Raw genomic sequence first — 20369 nt, 5'->3', positions numbered from 1 at the left:
GTTAATCAGAAAGAGAATATATTAGATACTTTAAATAATTAAGGATATTAAAAATGCATTACCAAATGTTTATCATTAAGTAAACTGGCAAAAGAAGAGTAGGGTATTTTACAGCAGTCTAAAAATAAAGAAGTCTCAGGTATCTCCTCTCTGTCCAAGCATGCATTAAAGATTTATATCTCACTTGATGGGAGAAGAGCAGGAGCATCATGGCAGGGGTCAGGCTGACACTACACAATACACTGAGATCACACAGCTGTGGGAGCAGAGGCGACTGGCACAACATCAGGGATGAAAACACACAGGTGAACTAGACAAAAGAGGAAAGTGAACACGGGGGCAAGAGACTGAATGGAAAGAACAGGAGGGAAGGGAAATGAAGCAACAAGAGAGATGAAACAACATGGCAAAGACAGGCTACAACGAGAAAAAAAAAAGTAATAGTTAAAATGCCAGTAACAGTGAAAACAAAAAATCAATGACCACAAAAATCTTCATTTTATGTTTCAGGACATTTCAGCTGAAAAGCTGTAATTCTTTACTCATGGCAAGCAGAAGAGGTAGCAAATCAGACCATCTCCCTATGAGGCAAAAGCTGTGAGAGAAAAAAGGGTAGCTGGGTGTTTTTAAATAAAAGACCCTGAGCAAACTGCATCATAAAGCAGCCAGTAGGCAGACGAGAAAGTTAAATAAGCCATTTTAATTATCCTTTCTTATTGCAGGCTCACAGCACACTGCTCTCATTATGAAAGGGTTACAAAAGTGACATTATCAAGAGGGCGCTCTCTTGGAACAATTAGTTTAACCTAATGAACACACAGCTCCCCTAATTAGCTCAGGAAAGTAAGAAATACCCAACTGTTAAACTCTGTAGTGTAGACTAGGGAGAGAAAACTGCAGCAAGCAGAAGGTCTGCCAAAGAAAGAAACTACAATGATGAAATTTCAAATCTAGCTAGAGAGGTATTTAAAAAACAGAAGCTGCTCCAATAAAGACTTTAGCTTTTAAACAGAAAGGACAGAGAAATACAACACCCCAGTTTTAAGAAAAAGGGGCAGAAAAATAAAGCACAGCCCAAGAGGTTGGGGTTTTTTTTTCGAAAGGCAGTGCAGAGCATTTTCTGATCAGCTTCATTTTTATGAGTTAACACCTGCAGCAGCATTCAAATGCCAACTAATCCCACTCTCTGCAGAGCTCCAGCACGCGTCAGAGCCTGGCGTCAAACGTGCCCAAGTTTGGAATAAAGCGATCCCAGTGCGAGATCTGGCACCGCACGGAGCTGGGCACAACGGGACAGCCTCTGGAGCGGCCTGCAGCAGGACACAGTGACACCAGGGAGCAGCAACAAACACACCTCCTCATCCCACACACACAAGGCTGCTCCAAGACTGCTCAGGAGCTAGAGCTGAACACATTCCCCAGGGAAGGCCATTCCATGGGCTACAGAATTATTATTTTTAGAGTAAGAATTAAAAAATATTTTACATAAACATATTCTGACTGCTTGTCACCGGTTACAATGCAGGAAGGAAGGGACCCTGTTTAGCAAGCCTGGGTCTTATTCAACTGGACTGTCCTTCCATCCTCCCATGACTCAGTGATTTCCAAATATTTCACATACCTGTCTGACAAGAGCCAGCTGCAGTGACAGGTAGAGGATGATCTGGTGATCTTCGGGGGCCAGGTCACGTGCTCTTTAAGGACAAGCACATAAGACAAAAAGAAAAGTGACTGTTAGATTGCACTTTGCAGAACTTCTTCACCATGAGTCACATTAGCACAGAACAAAACCCAGTCTTCCCCCACAGAAAACTAGTCCAGTAACGGGAGAGCACACTGAAACTAGACAAAAAGCAGAACAGTGCTGGTCTGGCTAAGCCAGAATCCCAGGAAAAAGTATGAGAAACACAGCTGCCAGGATGTTATACAACTTACGTGCTCCTTTATTAAATGCCACTTAATATTTTGGAACTTGGATAACTAATATGGAAAAAGTAGCTCTGAGCGCATAACAAACCTATCAAAGCATTATTTTAAGTAATTCAGGTGATAGACATAGTTGTCTAAGTTGTTCCTATACTGCCACTTTTCAAACATTAAGAGAGGGTTGGATTAGCACTGAAAAAGTAATCACTATGAGCATGTAGAGGACTAAGGATCAGAAGCCTGTGACATAAGCTGGTGCTCAAACATACAAAACATTCTCCACCCTGCAGCTTCTAGTTTAATTTTTGACAGCAGACTCCTAATTTGGAAAGGGAAGACACTGAGGGAGGAATGATTTGATGACAGGAGCTGCGCCTGGACCAACACCAAGGCCCTTACTTGTCAAGGGCCTGAAATATCCCTTCCAGCCCACAGCAGGCACTACACTGAAGTGAAGCCTTGGCTAGAGAAGGCTGCAGTGTCTCCAGAACCAGATGTGCAGGCCTTTAACAAAGTCTTGTACAAGGCAGGGAAGAGGGATGGACAGCCTAGGCAGAACTGTCCCCTCTCAGACTATGCTAGGCACGAAACTGCAGTGTGAATTTGCTAGCCTGTGGAGAAGCCGTTAACCAAGGCAACGCTGGGATAGTGTCTTGGGGAACCCAGTCTAGGAGGAAAGGTGGGGCAGCAGCTGATGCCACCTGGCAGCCCACTCCAGGAGCCAGTGCATTTTCCCCTTGTGACTCACAGAGCTCACTCACAGCTCTGCAGCACAGGGAGGTCATTTCACATGGGAGAAATGGGGAAGAGGAAGGTCCCTCATAGCCAATTAACATTTCCTGACCTCTTTCTGGGCTGCATTCCAGGACACCAGGGAAACCTGCACCTGCACTGCCAGGCCCAAAGTGAGCACAATTAATGTCCTTATGAGGGAGGAACGACAGGCTGACAATACTGGTGGTTAAAACCCATGCCAAAACTATTGATTTGCTAATAATAAACAAGTAGCAATAAAATAATTCCTTCAGGAAACAAACCACACACCGTTTTAATGGCAGCCACTTTTCAAATACCATCTTGGCCTGTGAGCAAGAAGATTTTGAAGCTGATTTTTATAACTAAAAGCTCTAGAACAAATTAATTTAGTATGGACTGAATATGTCCTGTAACTCTCTAAGTCAAGGTGGCACTCAAGTGTTCTGAAGGAATGCCAAAGACATCAACATGCAATTAGTACAGGTGAGTCACTAATTTCTCTTTCCACTTCAAAAAACACAAAAAAACTCCCAAACCCAAATAGTCACAACCCCCCCAACCAAAAAAATCCCCAACTTCCCCCAAAATTGCAACAAACAACAAAACTCCACAAGGTAGAACCCAGCTTTGCCCTAAGGTGTTAGACAGGGCGAGTCACCTCTTTATAAAGTGTCTCTTGTGAAACCTTCAGTAGCCTCTCCAGCAATAAATAACGGGCAAGTTCACAAGAGTATAGCAAATGAAATTAATGGTGCTTTTGGAGAGAAACAAAGGATTGTTACTTTACTGCTCATTTTCCTCATAAGGAATTAGAAAAACATTTAGTGCAATCTTCCAACTGAAAAGGTCCCTTACTGAGATGACTACAGGCCAAACTATGGCCTGAGAGATCATACAGGCTCCTCAAAAAAAGGCAAAAACCAAGGAAGGTACAAAAAGGAAGGAAACCAAACTTAGGCATTTAGAAGTCACTAGTAATCAGCTCACTGTCACATTCCTGTTGGCTGATGTTTGAGTAACTAATGTTTGGCTAGAAGCTTGTCTGCCTCCTAGGTAGAGTTAAGATACCATGAAAACAAGTCACGGCCAATGAGAAAGGTCACAGGATAAAAAACAAGGAAGTTGAAAAGCAGTGCAGCACCACAATTCCTTAGAATTGGTCAGCAGTTTATGTACGACGCTGGAGTCCACAAACTAGTGTGACTTAAAAGTACACTCCTCATCCAAACAATGAATGAATAAATGGCTTTTAGAAGTTTTCTCTCTCAGATCTCCATAAGGTAAATACCCAGAATTGTATCTGTGGTTTCAGTTCTTGCACTCACTACAAAACCAGTGTAAGACAAACATGCTGGGCTCCTTCTTGGTCAGCATCAGCAAAACAGCTAAGATCTTTTAACATTGTTCAAATTGTTAAATCTGTACTTTGAGATACCAGAGATCTCAAGTTTTCTTCACTTACGTAATTATGACAACAATAAACTCAGAATTAGATCCTTCAGTCCAAGACTTGGACCACTTAAGCTTCCATTTAATTGCTATCTATAGTCTGTAGGCATCTACATTTATAGTGGGTTGTAAATTGTGAATGTAATTGTACAAATGTAAATAACTGCCTGAACACCACCTAGTGTATTTTGGGTGGTGTAACTTAATCATAACAGAGTCAGGAAGCTCACACCTTAATGCTCTACCCCACAGAATGGACAAAAAAGGGTTTTATATCAAGCAGTTGTACTTGAGGTCTCAAGTGTAGTTGCACAAGAGTGCACAGTTCCTTCCAGAGTGGAGCCATTGTATCAGTTTTCCCCAAAAATATAGGGATGAAGGAGAGGTGAGTGGTGCCTGCTTTGTACCACTAGCTCTAGAACCTCCTCTTCCAACAACAGCTGATTTAAACACTCATTAGGACAGCAATTATTCTCTCCCCTAGCTGCCCTGGTGCCAGGTCACCCCATAGCTGCTTACACCCTGATGGTGGAGGTACTTTCCCACCATGATGGAAATAGGATTTTAAGCCTGCTTCACACAGGAATTGAGACAAAATTAGCTTTCCATGTCTGCCAGCTGGCATCATGTGAGGAAGCTGCATCTCCCAGCACTGTAGATCTCACTGCAGCTAATTTGGGGCTAAGGTTTTTTTCTGTAAGGTGGCAGAACAGTACTCTTCCCTTGGATAGTCAATCAAATAATCACTGCATTTAGCCATCACAAAAATGGTTTTGACACACTACTGCTGAAATCTAATGAACTGTTTTCGAACTTTCCAGCACGGAAGCCTTACACAGAGGAAAAAGAAACATAAAAAGAAAAAATTTTCTGAATTAATGAAAAAAATGTACAAAGCAAGTATCTGCAAAATTCCTACTCACCTCTCCAAAGACTGAAGTGCTTTCTTGTTTAATTCATCCTGAGTGCTCTTTAGAGTAGCTGTAGGACAAGATACAATACCATTTAAGCGTTAATTCAATGTTTCAGATCAAATAAATGTATAGAGTATTCAAACTGGGAGCATAAACACTATGGAAATCTCTGTGTCTTTGTGCATGTGCTCATTTTGACATGAATTCTCAAATTCATTTTTATTAAAGATTTTTTTAAGTCCTTTGTTTGAAATACTGAAGCATTTTTTATTTATATATGCTACTGAAGGGGCTGGGAGAAGGGGTCAAACACTAACTAGATACCAAGAAGATAACAGGTCCTGAGCCAGACTGCTGCAAATGCTACAAGCAGTAACCTGCATCACATTCTGATTCAGGTACAGTATGTGTACAGAATGTACACATCCACCACCATCTTCATGGGAGGGTGCTGCAGGTGTAACAGGGAACACCAGCAGCCAAACTTACAGCTCTGTGACAAACACCACCATCTTTGAGACCACAACAGACTTTAGGTTACTTCAGATGTGGCATTAGCCACTAATGCCCTTCTTCCATGTCTCTAATTGCTTGATTAATGGATCCTGCCCAGTACACACATGTATCAATGTATAAATTAATTCCTACCTAAAACCAGAAAAGGAAGAGAAGAATCAAGCTCTTGTTATACCTGGGTATCGCAAGATATCATCATCAACAGGAACAGAGGAAGAGCTTAAAGGAACATGGCTTTCTCAGATGCAAAACATCTGGAAACCTAGTGATGATTTTTAGAAATGCATTTGCTGTCTTGTTCTGGTTCTTGCATAGCAGTTGTTTCTTGTTCTGCCTATCCTGAAATTAAGAGCTATTGATCAACAGCATAAGGAAGTGATGAGTAGTTAATCCATTAGCAAACATCACCCATGAATCTGATTTGATACACTAAGTCAGTGTATGCTCCAAAATAGCAAGTTACTAAGTAGTACATAATAATGCAACAAACCCAGTGAAATTCAAGTATTCTTATAAGTTATTAAGAAGAAAAGAGATGTGTTCTTCTGCAAGACCTGCAAAGGTAACCAGTTTCTTTGTATTCTGCAATATGCCAGTGAGTGAAATTTTGTAAGTAAATTATTTGTTGCAGTAGCTATAGTGATCAGACCTTTTGTACTTCTACATCTTCCAACAGTTCTTCAGAATACCAGGTTCATTTGGGAGGAACAGCAATCTTCAGGATTTCCTAATCATAAAGATCAGAACTTGCTTAAGCCACAAAACCTATTCTAAGATAAAAAACTTATCCAAAAATTTGTATTTTAAATAATAAATTTTAAGACATGGACTTTCATGTAAAATGCAGCATCTATTAAAAATACATCACTCTAGCCTTAAATCAGGCTGCAAAATACTGAATAAAGGTAACAAAGAAAGGAAATTTGGAAAAAAAATTAAAGAACCAAGATTGATGTAAACAAAAATGCTTGAGGAGACATTGGAAAGGATTTGATCATATCTATAAACATCCCTACAGAAAAAAATCTAACATTCTGTTTCTCATGGAAACTACCATTCTTTAAGTTATAGAGCAATTCTGAAGATGTCACACAATAAAAAAGACTGAAAGAAATGTTACCATTTGTCCCTCAAAGTAAACACCAAATGGAAAAGCTAGAACTTCGAGCTTCCACCTGTTAGGACATTTGACTAATGTTCAGTTTGTAGTTAGAAAGAACACAAAATATGTTGTGGAAATGATGTGATTACTCTACAACTAGTCAGCTTTGCCTCTGCATTACTGGGAAACAGCATGTGACTCCCACCTCCCACAATATGGACTGCATCTTCAGCTACCACAAAGTTGGAATGCTGTGTGCAGCTTGGCATCCACAACAGAAGACATGGTTCCATTGGAACAAATCCAAAAAAGGGCCATGAAAATGGTTGGAAGGCTGGAAGATGTCTCCTATACAGAAAAGTTGAGAGAGTTGTCATTTTTCAGTCTGGAGAAGGGTCAAGGGAGGCCCTCTTAATACTTCAAGGGGGTTTTTAAGAAAGACAAAGTTATTTTTTTACCAGGTCCTATAAAGACAGGACAAGGGGCAATGGTTTTAAACTAGAAGAGGGAAGATTTAGACTATATACAGGAAGAAATTCTTTACTATGAGGGTGGCAAGACTCTGAAACAGGCTGCCCCAAGATGTTGCAGATACCCTATCCCTGAATTATTCAAAGAAATCTGCAATCCACTTGTATCACTGAGAAGCTCTCACTTCAGACAAAGAAAAGTTTGCACTAAGGAAACAGAACCTGGCAGGTCTGATTAAACTTTTAAAATTTGTGCTCCATTCTCCCAGGTCAATGGTACCAAAGAATTCTTCAGTCCCTACCCAACTATACTTCCTGCGAGTATGGCTGCTGCAGTTCCATCAACTAAAACAAAATATTACTTATTACTAAAATTAAAATAAGCTCCAAAAGCAGTCTGACCAATGGGAGAGTGGCACAGGGGGGTTTCTGAAACCCGTAAGACTTTTGCAAATGCCACTTGAGCAGCCCAAGATTTATTTTCTGAAGCAATCTAGGTTTTTAAAGCAGCTTCAGCCTTACTAAAATTCAATAGGCTCTTCAGCAGCATTTTGTACCTAAACACAAAGCTCTGGATCACATTTAGAAACAAAGGAGGACAAGCTCTGTCTTAATAAAAGCAGTTAGAGCACAGCAGGAGTAGTGAATGCATGGAATGAAACACAGTGCCAAGGATCAGAATCAACTCAACAAACATGGGGACAGGAATCTAGTTCTAATCTTGTCCAATGGACTGAGCACCCATTAGCAGCTGAAGCACAGTCAGATCTATTTATGTAAAACATTTGTTTTGTGGGAAAGGGTTCAGTTTGTAATATGCAAAACTGTTCCTGTATGTGACTCACAATGTAAGAGGTGGAGATGACAGATAAATGGACTTCATAAATAAATTTCTGATCCAAACTAAAACAATGACATATATGCACCCTCTTGCAAATATGACTGAGTTTCAGAAATTATTCCCTTGTGTTAAGACATCTAATATGGCACAACATACATTTTAAGCACCCAGAATTATAATTAAAAATTGCATGCACTGTTATTTCCAAAAGCAAAGACCAAGTTTGTTCACTAATAATTTATAGACTTTGGGGGGGGGGGGGGAGGGCGGGGCTTAACATTAACCAGTGCTGTCAGTACTCTGACTGTGAAATCCACAAAGACTGATAGAATGAGTTTCTAATTCAGTCCCTGATCCATGACCTTCTACCAATATTCTAAATGAAAACAGAGGTACAGCACACTCATCTCTGAAAAAAGAATGAGGGACTGTTATATATAAAAAGATGTCACAATTTGTGAGGTAAGAAGAGCACTTGTATTTCACAATGCATTCTCAACCTAGTCTTTCCTCTTCAGCCTTTGGTAAATTCATGTCACCTTTCCCTGTCTTCAGTGAATTCTTCACCAGACCTAAGGGGAGGAAAAGTTGACAATACAGCTTATGTCAAAACTGGAAGTATGGGAAGAAGAGGAATGGTTTGCTGCTGGCATTGACAACTGACATTGGAAAGTGATCTGCAGAAAATTAACATGAACTATGCACAGGAGGCTTGGGCTTCTAAGACTGAGGCAAAAGTGTAAAAGTGTCAATGACGTCCTCTGAGGACACAACATTCAGCTACTTCAGTGAGACTTATTTCAAGAAACATGTAATTAAACATTAAGAATAAGGACGCTTTCCAGCATAAGTTTCTGGAAATCTTACTTCCTACAGGAGCTTTTTGCAAATCACAAAAAAAGGCTTTAATACAACTCCTCAGTGCCTTTGTCACACAGGAGGAGAAATAATTACTAGAAGGTTATATTAAATAAGAAAGTCTAACTTGGATGGAAGGCTGAAAGGTTTAGAAGGCAATTGGTCAAATGTCTCTGAAACACTTAGCTACTATTGAAAATACTGATTGACTGAAAGTCATCTCAACTAGAAAGTTACAGGAATCTCATATATACACACACATAGATGTTTGACTTGTCTGCATATGTCAGTAAGAACTGGTATAAATACAATGATAAACAAGATTGACAACATGAGACAGGATTACATCACAGAACTGCTGTCTTTCAGCATGTTCTTGCTTTGCTTCCTCACTGTCATATGCTATTTTTTTAACAATGCTAATGAAAAATGTCTTGCTAGTGCAAATTTGACATTTTCTAGTGAAACACAGTTCCATATTCATGACCATCATATGTATGCTTTTGAAGGACTTAATCCATTTTATTAAAACATAATCTGCAAAATGGAAATATACTCTTCCTACTTCCCTTCAATAACTGAGTGACTTGTCCTGTTATCTTAAGGGCTAGAGATACAGTGAGAAGGCAGATATATTCCACTGTTTCAAAACATAAATGAGAGGCTAATCTGAAAATAATCCAAGGCAGCTGTTGTGAAGACTGTTTGTTTTACATTAAAAAGGACACAATATTGAACTAGTCTCTTGAAAACTCAGGAGGTTTCCAGAAAAAGTTTCCAACTCATATTTTGCTGCGCCAAAATATTTTTAGAGCTAGAGTACAGAACATGCCTCTCCATTCTTTAGAAACCACCTTCTTTTCATACTGAAGTTTACAAAGAGATCATAAGGGGCTGACATAGAAAACCTTCTATCCCTGAAAATAGTCTACGGGATCGTGTATAGCTTTACAACAGTTTAAACGACATCTAGGCAAAATGCCTTAAAAACCAGGCTGTTAAGTAGAACTCTATTCCTAGTGGACTTAAAATATATATGTAAGACAAAGTTCAGGCTAGGAAGGACATACTTTTTCACATGAACTTTCTAGGGAGAACTACTCTGAGGCAGAGAAATGGAGAACTGGAGAAAGCTGCAGTGCCTGTAAGCCTCCATGATGAAAAGCAGTTCTCAGAACATCTGATCAGATATGGCTGGCTGAAAAACTACACCAGCTTGTGCTACTGAGGAGCACAAGAACACTTTCTCAGACACATGCCTTGCAGAATTCTGGTGTAAGTTGCAAGGCTTGCATATTCCATGATAATGCATGATAGAGTAATTTTAGCTTTGATTCAGGCTTCTTTGCTGAATCAACTTTGAAGAAGTTAGTTTGTTTCTCTGGAACCTCTATGAGAGAAAAGCCATTGCTTGCATGAGGGCACGACTGCCAAAATCTTTAGGAAACAAACCAGCTCAGCCATTATTCAAAGAAAATGTGTTAGAACATATCTTCTACCCATGTTAGAAGTCACAGAATAAACAAAGACTGTTCCCACCTGTGAGCTTGATGAAGGTCAGAGCTAGAACTCTCCCAAACACTTCAAGCCCTTCTAACTACAAAGCACCAAATCTGCAGGAGCACCTTGTCCATTCATTTAAGATCCAAGTAAGCAGCATTAAAATAAAATACTTCTTACATTCAGTGGTCTGTTTCTAGTCAACATCCACATGTACCAGTGAGGTAGATATTTTTATCTTGTTTACTTCTAAGTAAAAGAAACTACATCACAGAGAGGTTGAATCTCTGTGGGGAATCAGTATCATGCCAGGAACTGAAGTGAGGCATTTCTGACTCCAGTTCTTGGATTGTATTTCTTTATGATTTATGAGTGGGTGACAAAAATATGAAAACAGATGGAAAGTTTGACTTTTTGTTGTGTAAATTAAGTGAAAAAAATGTATTACAAATATTCAAGTAAAACACACCAAGCATTGTCAGCTACACTCAGATAATCACCCCCTAAGTAATGACCTGCATTTTTCCCTTTACCTAATAACTTTACTTTTATTACCACAGAAGAAGCTCTCTGAGCATGTGAACAATTCCCATTTATCTTGTGATCTGATTGCTTTTCAATGTCTAGTCAGCACTGAAGGCAGATTTTTCTAATAAATTCCAATTGCTTGCACTGAAGACTTGGAGCAAATGCTCTCCATGTAACACACTTAACAAAGAAGTAACTCACCATCAGTAGCCTGAAGACTGTATGTCAGGCCCAGTGCCAGGTAACCCTTTGCCAGGGACTCTCCAGCATCCTCACCCAGGTCTATCACCATTTTAGCAAAGTGTTCTCCTTCTTCCAGCTGCAAAAGAGGTAGGTTGAGACTTATAGGCATTTCCTCTATATTTGCTCCAATAAAATTCACCATTAGCCTTACCTGCAAGTGATCTGTGAGCCATTCACACAAGGGCTTTCAGTGATCCCAGTGAACACTCATAAAAAGGAGAATGTAGAAGGTCAGATGAGCAGACCTTGGTGCACATGCACAGTTTTAAGAAAAGTTTGGGGTTTGCACCCCAAACTCTTTCCAGATGTTTAAGATTAATCAGAGACATGATCTTATTTTATAGCTTCCTTCAGGCACACTTCAATCATGCAGCCTAAAATGCAAACACTGGATCAGCTGGACTACATATATGATATCCTAGTAGGGCATTGAAAGGTCTAAAAGGTTTCTTCCTTCAAAAGAAAACCATTCAGTTTTGCTGTCTGATTTTTTTAAACCTTAACAAATTTTACTGTCTTTTCAAACATTAGAATAAAACAAGAAACCACTAACATCACTGAAAGCTCTCAGTTGCTGCTTGAAATTCTGTTGCCAAAAGGACGCAGAAATTTCAGAACACAAATTTTAATCTGAACTAACACACTACCTTGGCAGCTCTGGCTGCACTAACCACTTTCTGCATCTTTTGTAAAGACACAATTTCCTTGAAAATGCATTTTATATTATAGAGAGAGATTGGAGGAGAGAGCAGTCACAATCTCTCAGGATCAGCCTCCAAAGTGATGAAAAATGTAAGCTGGTCTCTTCCACCACATCACAGACTGCTCTCCACAGCCTTCCTTTCAACACATTTCTATCAGCATCTGTAAAATCCAAGCTACTGGCAATTTCAAATAAAAAGAATAAGTTAAATATTATTATAGAATGGAGTGTTTCTCATTTCTAACTTTAAACTCTTATTAATATCACTCACCCATTTTAAGTAGAAAAGACAAAGACCTGTACACTGTATATACATTGAAAGGTGTAGGTTGGAGAGACACTGGCAAAACTTGTAAGTAATGCCTGAAAGATAGAGCCTACAGGAAGATTTCATTTCTGTACAAGACAGCATGCAGATCCTGTCACCCATAATCAGAGTCATCCCTAATCAAGAAGCAGACACCATTACACTATCTGACAAATCCTCCCTTTGGAAACTTTAATTACATCACAACTGACTTTATGGGATGGGGTTGTTTAATTTTGAGGAAGTACTTTTTTTGTTGGAAATCCACCTAGTTTAGACACAAGTACTGTGGATGTGTGCCCTCTTTATACTCAGCATTGTCAGACTTCAGCACCTCATGGTTCCTCAACATCTAAAATGACTCACTCATAACAACATGGAATTAAAATGCACCATCAGACAAGAAATTTGCCTTCTGCAGTGATCTGTTAATACACTACCTATGAACAAAATCTACTTGACTTGATGTAGCATCCTGTCAATGAGCCTCCTAATCCCATCACTTGAAAACATTCAGGTGACAACATTAACTAATGGCTTCATAAACAAACCACCTGGATTTATTAGATGATATCAAACATTAGAAGAAAATTACTTTTAACATAAACCTGAAGAAAGGCTGAAAACTGCAAGTGAAGAAGCAAATCTCCACCACTTGAATTTCTTCCCACTGGTGCAACTCCCTGAGGCCACAGGATTCAAACTAGATGTAGACCAATTATTCCCCAATTTCTGAAACCTCAGATCAGTCAGTCCAACAACCAACACATATGTTGCCATCAAATGCTTTCCTGAAAGCATTAGTACTCCTCATTGCCCCATCAGCTGTGACTGTGGAAGCCACTAACTGACACAGGAACACCTCTTGAGGAATATTGGAACTCACCAACTAAACTGCAAGGCCTGTCTTTGAGGGTGCAATCCAAAGCTTACCAAAACCACTGGGAATAGTCCCACCTACTTCAGCAATGTTGAGATAGAACCCTTAAACTCTGATCACATCAGGAAGACTGAGATTTATTTCAGATTTCTTAACCTGTCAGTAGCCCTAGCAGCTTCCCTGCCACATACTGAAATGTGTCCTGGACCAGAGCCTAGGACAATGAAGAAGTGGGCCATGACTTGCCACATAGAAAAAAAACCAAAAAAACAAAACCCACAAATGAACAACAAAAACCCCTCCCATATTATAACTGAATTCTTCATCTCTCAGAAACTTTTACGTAAGACATGAAATCTCTGCAGCTTGAAAATTCATTATGCACCTCTTTGCCACCATAAACAGCTATATTGTCACTCTCTTTATTGTTTCTCCTCTTCTCCCCACACACTCTTTCATCCAAGAAGTGTCCATTAGGTGAAGAAAAGAGCTCTACAAGGTATTCAAATGACTAGTGAACAAGAGAAGGGGTAGAGTGTATGGAAAAAATGAATGAAAAGTTTGAAGTTGAAATGAAGCCATGGAAAATTGGAGAGATTTTGTTCCATTGTTTCTCTGAATGGTCACCTGATGGTGATTCCAGTTTCTGACTGGAAATACCTATACTGCACAAATCAGCAGTGCACCATTCAGCCTTCCTGCCTGCCAGTTACCCAGGGCCACCTGTCAGTATCAGATTAATCTAATGAATGAATAATTAAAACCATAACTTTTCAGAGTGGCTGAAACAGCACTTCTAGCACATTCTTGTGAACATTTATTCACACTAAACACCAATGGCACTTTGACCAGCCACAAAGATTCTTATGAATGCAAACCTGGGTCAGCTGAAGTCTGCTTTGAAAATAAGTGGCCTCACAAACTCCAGCACAGCTGGTTCTGTTTATGAGAACATTTACTTTTCCTTCTTACAGCACTCAGACACTTCTCCCTGCCAGCCCTGCTGTGGCAGCCATCTGCCCCCTCTTCTCCCATTCTCCTACTCTCCAGTCATTCTGGGCAAGTGTGAAAAACCAAACCTTTCACTCACATCAGCCACTGTGATGTTTCAACTCTCCAGTGCATCCATCTTGCAGATGGCCTCGTCAACTGTGAATCTGGAAAGTACTACCTGAAACAGGAACCCCCTTGGGACACATTTGGGGTAACCAGCTAAACTGCAAGGACCACCAGACTGCAGTCTGGATAAAAGCTACCTCTCCATGCACCCAGTGAGCCTGAGCTGTGATCTGCCAGTAAAGCTGTGTCTGGGGGGGTCCTTACAGATACGGGGTGCCTTCAGTCTGTACTGTGGAGATGAGAAAGGGAGGAGGGAAGGCCTACCATGTTATTCTCTTAGAAGCAACAAAAAACGAAGTCTCAAAGCCCTCCCTCCAATCTGGTCCTTACTGTTCTAACACTTTTCTACATACTTTGCACTGAAAAGCTGGTGGAGAGAAAGGCAGAATTCCAGGCTGCAGGGAGAAGCTCCCTGCCTCCAAAACTTGCATGGAAGAAAGACAACATGGGGGAAAAACAACCTAAGAAGAACTTTCTGCATTTTAAACTCCAGCTATATAAAGTGTCAGGAGGCACCTGGAACCACTAGCTAAGCAACCCCTCTATCACACCAGAAAGCAAACACCTGGCACCTGGAGAGAGACAGGCTGCCAAACTGTGAACTGACACCAATGAGATGGTAATGCTCTGGGGCTGGTTGGGCTTTTTTTCCCCTTTCACTTCCTCCTTCATATTTGAAAGAAAAAGAACAGTTGCTAGCTGTGCTACCCCGAGGGATGTTTCCCCTGGTACAGAGAGTGGCTGTTCCAGCCACCACTGTTATTTGGCCACAGGTTTTGGTGTGTGCTCAAGCCAAGCCTGGAAGCATACTGACAAGGGAGTGGAGAACAGCAGGTGCTGTCCCCTGGCCTAATGCCACCCAGCTGGTGTCCAACTGCCACCCAGATTGTTTTTAGAAAAGCTCAAGCCCTACCCCACTGAATCAACAGCTTGCAGGACTAAGGAAAAATTGCACTTCTCACCAGCACACATTTAGAGTAACTAAGGACAAACAAATCAGTGATGTACAGCAGGATGAAAACAGCATTTTAATGTGCCAAAAAGGAGGAGCACACTAAGGAAGAGGTAGGGAATGCATCAAATGACACTGGACTGAGGACAGCAGACAAGTTTAATGAAGCAGGTGAATTTGGACACCCATGACACTGAACAATACCCAAGCACTTAACAGATCAAAATCCTACAGAATGGGTATGTATACAGAATTACACATGATGTTAACTAGTTAAATTGACCTCTTAGCATTTTAATTCCACTGGGTTGTAGCTATAGAGACTAATTCAAAGAGAAGAATATAAATATAGTGAAATGAGAAAGAAAAGAAGGAAAATGCATAGGAAGAAAGTGCTCCATAAGGCATAGTCTAATGAAAAGGTTTTGTCCCACAGCTGTTTACAGCACACAAAGCCAATCATGTTATGTATGTCAGAAAAAAAATCCTGTGCTTTCTATTGCTGGTCTAGTCAGCATTTGCTCTCTGTATCACCATTGTTAAGTCCACCAATTTAGTCTGTGTAAACTCAGCCCCCAGCACTTAGGAATACTCAGGCCTTTCCTCCACTGTAGCTAAAGTGGTTTGTTCACAAAGGCAATGTATTGAAGACAAAATTATTGGTCATTTTCAATGTCTAAAACCCATGGGATTGCCCCAGAACAGCAGTGGTGATGTAATCAAGAATGTCTTTTAAAAGACAGAAGAAATACTTAGCAGCTCCTTGCCCTTCCCCGCTTTCTCAGCAGCCTCTCACTCTGGTGATGCTGATCCCCTCAGATGTCTGTCAGCAGGCAGAGTAACTCCAGTAATGGGACTAGATTTCATCTTTTAATATTATTCATATTGCACTATGACCTAAGCATTTCCAGGTGACTCCAGGGCTCCTAAGTGACTGAGTACCAGCACATGCATAGCATTTATTATCTATAGTGGCAGGGTCAACAACAGACAGAAGGGGAGAGAAGCACCCTCTGATTAAGTGCTCTGTGAAAGTAATGGATGGTAAGCTGTTACCTCAGGAGTATGCAGCTCTAAATCTACATCCTGCCAACCCCCCTGACACACACACACCATGATGTCCTGACCTCATGGCATGTCCCACTCAGTTTTTATGACTCCATGCACAGTCTGCCCTGGCCCAACACCACTTCTTCTCCCTTTCCCTGACTGATGGCATGATCTCTGCCTTCCCAGCAAAGTGCTGCAGTAGAGCACTTGGCTGTGCACACTAGTTCAAAGAAATGAGGGAAATATGAGGTACAGCACCATCCTGTACTGCAGCTTTTGCCATGGGACAAAGTCCTTTGAAAAGCTTGTATTAGCTGATAATACAGGCATCATTTGATGCTACACAAGTTTAGCACACCACCACTATTGCTATTATATCAACTGTGGAGCAATTAAAATGATAGACATGGCCTCATGTCTTCCTGCTTTTTGTCACAGCAGAGTTCTAGAGGAGTCAAGCCTATCCTAGGACTACAGTCCATTTTGCTCTATTTTCAACATGCCTCCATTGATATCAATTGAGTAAAAGGCAAAAGAAAGCACCAGAGTAACCCTAAACACCTCAAATATGGCTCCCAAAAATGGAGAAATTCAGTATTTAATGCTTGTCTCTAGGAAGAAGTTCCATTTTTAGTATTTTAACAATACCTGCCATAACAGCATCCTGGAGAACCTAGATTAGTAGTGAAATTAACAGAACTGTACTATTAAAATATTAAAAACAACAACTCATACTGCAACTCAAAGTCATTGCCAAAATAGGCAAGTGAGCATTCAGCTGAGACCATGCCAGGGAAGGCTGAGTGAAAGAGGAAATTGCAGAAAGCCTTTTAGTGAGCAGAACTCTGAATTTATAGGGGAGCAAGGCAAAGCAACCTCAGTATGGACATGTTCCAGTGCAAGCTATCTCAACTTTTCTATGGAAATTTAAAACAATACTCTGACCTACAATAGTCAAAGACTTCACAGTGCATTCTGGAAAGCTAAAAGACAGCTGGCTAAACACAAATGGGCTTTGTGTTTGCTTGATAGAATCATCCATGTGCAAGTCCAGCAAACTGCTGTGCTGAAACCCCAGCAAGCTGGAAGGATTAGCAGCATGTTACCTCAAAAGTAATTCTGAGCCTACTACAAAAACATTTAAAACACCTGTGTAATAGTTTAGATACAGAAGTTCCAACTTTGCTGGACAGGTTTGACTGCATCCTGACCATACAAATGTGGTTTACATATGTGCATTCATTTTGAAGCTTTTCTGGTCCTCCAAGTCTACTGGCTTAAGCTTTAGAATTAACGAAGTACTGATTTATTGTTTACAGTGGATTTTTTTGATTACCTCTAATTCTGAAAAAGGGAGCCAAAACAGTGCTTATACCACTCAGTTGCTTACTGCAGGCCCAATCCAAGAAGCTAGCAGTTGATGGGGCAGATCATCTGATGTAAGCCAGCAGGGTACCCCTAACATGCCAGCAGAGTACTGCCAACTTAGATCAGTTAATGATCTAGTCATACTGCCACAACAGAAGCTGGGGGAGGCTCATCTCTTTTCTGCATCAGGCTCTGCTACATATTGATTTGCATGGCACTGTATGAATGCATCCACATTTTCACTTTGATTTGTTCTGCACTGAGAGATTATTTCATAGATGTGACCAGAGCATCCTCAATGTTGTAAATCATTATAGTATATTTCAATTAATTTTCTGTTTTCCCTGCTCTTAAAGTGTGCTGAGACACCATGTACAAAGCCAGCAAAATGACTTCAGTGATCACTAGATTAATCATGAAAGAAACTGTTCTGTGCTTCTCATGACATTCTGTAATTATCCATCTGCATAAATGTTGTATTTTGGGTTGTTTTTTTTAATTGCTAGTAGCTGAAAGAAGACTAAAGTACTGCTTGCCCATGGGCTATAAACAAACTGGCTACAATACTGCACCACACAGTAGACAGATGCAGGATATAAATTAGCTGTTTCATTCGGATAAATGGTGATCTGATTTCACCCTTTTCCTGCCTAGCCAGCAATCAAGTACACAGATATATTTCCTAATTGAAAAATTAATCATATTTTATGTGTTCTGAAAAAGAAGATGTATTTGAATATTTGTAACTGCTAATATTTGTCCATTAGACTGTTCCTGTCCCATGTCTATCTTCCTTTCTATTTATACTGGCATTGATCAGCCTGTTAACTTCCAGTTTAAATTATTCAATTCTGATTTGATTGCCATGTAATTTAAATGCAAATAATTACTGTAAGGATGACATTTAGAAAAACAGCTCTGCTAAGCAGGAAGGTCTTTATTAGGCACAGGAGTCTGGCAGTAATATCAAAAGCACCCCTTTGACTAAGAGATGTGGGAACCTATCATTTCAGTTCTTTTAAAAGATGATCTGATTTCCCTCAGACTCCCCTTAATTAAAACCCTTCTATACCATCATCAAGTTTGTTATGAGGGTAAAGCATAGGCCACTGACTGAAAGGAATGGGAGAGGGAATATTTTTAATTTGGTTTTAGTTCATAAGGCTGTGCTCTAGATAACTGCACTAAAATTGCCCTCTTGTGAAATTGTGATTTTATTTCATAATACCCCCAGTTTTGAGCCAGGGTCTATTTGAGTAACACTGAAAAGCATTTCACACAATAAAAAAGCAGTACATTGAAGAAAAAAAACCCTCTTGCTTTGAAATAATCAAAACCAGCTCATGTTCCCTTCTTCCCTTGCCTTTGCTACTTTTTAGGGTTAGCCAGTCGTTTTATCAGCTCTGTCATGTATGAGAAGTCTGGACATACTGGATTGCCCAAGGTGGAATTGAATTAGTGCCTCACTGTCTTTTCAAAGTAACGAGGTATTTTTATATGCTAGCTGTGCATTGAAATCTTCATCAGACATACTAAGAACAGCATTCAATACAGCTGTAATGCCTCACTTTCACACTGTTTCAACACCTCTGAGAATAAAAAAAACCTTATTTACTTTATTAAAAAATAACATTCACTGTGAATCTTTTTATATATCACTGAATGACTTTCAGCCTTCAAAATTGAGAGACTGAGTGGTGGGTACAAGAGTTAAATTGCTCCAAATGTAGAGCAGAAGTAGGTTGGGCAGTTCAGCAAGGATTCCCTGAAGGTCCTCAGACTTGAAGATTTTTCCTAGAAAAAGATGCTGCCTAGCTTTTTCTGACTCACATATAAGCTTAACCATTATAGTTTGAACAGTGTAGTTCATTCAAAAACATACACAACCAGACACCCTCCCTGATGGTGGTGTAAACTGATACACCTCAAGTTTAGCTCAACAGCAGCTTTCATCAGGGATGTAGAAGGTGGGGAGGCAGGGTAAGGGAACAAAACAACAGCAAATTGGCTTCTACAACTTTTCTCCAAGATCTGTGCAGATTATTCTGGTATTTTCTTTCATGTTTTCTTGCATCTTGTTTTACTTCTGTTCAGCAATTGTAATCCTTCACTGACTGCAGGGACACCTCGTGGTGAGGACAGGTGAGGACAGCAGGCTGCCATTCAGTTAATTAAACCAAGTAGAGAAAGAATGACAGATGTTTCTGCTCCTTTGGATAATCAGAATTTCACGGGCACAACTTCCACTCCCACTCTGCTTCTGGGGCATACATTAACACATCCAGAACACAAAACATTGACACAGCAACTTCAAGAACAAAGGACTGAGTTGTCCAGCAGACCTGAACTATCTAACAGTCCACTTATAACTATGAACTTGTGTCCTGCAGGGGCTACAAGAGTGGCTGATTCAATGTGACACACAGTTGAAGCAGCAGTCCTCAGAATGGCTGTTATGGCTTTCTCCCCACCTCCTTTCTTCAATGTGCCAGTAAAATACATTTTAATGACTCACTACAAAATTTCTTGCAGGGATTTTCATTTTTTATAAAGGGCACACATGTGTGTACGATTTTAGCAGGGATTCCCTTTCTCCCTGCTGCAACTACACTGTGGCACTGTGACTGCAGGACCTAATCCGTTACATAATAGGAATTGCATCAGCTTGCTTACCCAGTGCAGTGACCCAATGCAGACCTTGGCAGCCAGCAGAGGAACGGTGGGATCTGTAGGTCGCAGTTTAGCACACTCCTTGAGCACCGACACGGCATATGCCGACTGGGGGAGTGGGAGAGAGGAGGAGGAAATAAAAAAGGCTGATTAGACAATGCTGTTGAGAGTCCATGCAGAACATTGCAGTGACATGTACAAAGAAGTGCTGGAGAGA

At 40.3% G+C, this 20369-nt stretch overlaps 1 protein-coding gene across 3 annotated transcripts in view; it reads right to left on the bottom strand.

Annotated features, from left to right (window-relative positions):
* TTC7A (tetratricopeptide repeat domain 7A) overlaps nucleotides 1-20369 on the bottom strand; it is a 189361-nt gene that overhangs the window by 114420 nt on the left and 54572 nt on the right. For all 3 annotated transcript variants that reach the window (XM_036379594.1, XM_036379593.1, XM_036379595.2), the window contains 4 exons: nucleotides 20156-20260; nucleotides 11062-11179; nucleotides 5055-5112; nucleotides 1622-1694 (listed from right to left, as the gene is read on the bottom strand). In XM_036379594.1, the coding sequence (XP_036235487.1) occupies nucleotides 1622-1694; nucleotides 5055-5112; nucleotides 11062-11179; nucleotides 20156-20260 (354 nt within the window). The remainder of the gene's footprint in view (nucleotides 1-1621; nucleotides 1695-5054; nucleotides 5113-11061; nucleotides 11180-20155; nucleotides 20261-20369) is intronic.

This window comes from Molothrus ater, chromosome 3 (genome assembly GCF_012460135.2).
Source record: "Molothrus ater isolate BHLD 08-10-18 breed brown headed cowbird chromosome 3, BPBGC_Mater_1.1, whole genome shotgun sequence".
NCBI lineage: Eukaryota > Metazoa > Chordata > Aves > Passeriformes > Icteridae > Molothrus > Molothrus ater.
Note: the sequence above shows the minus strand (reverse complement) of the source record. Positions and strands in the feature narration are given on the sequence as shown.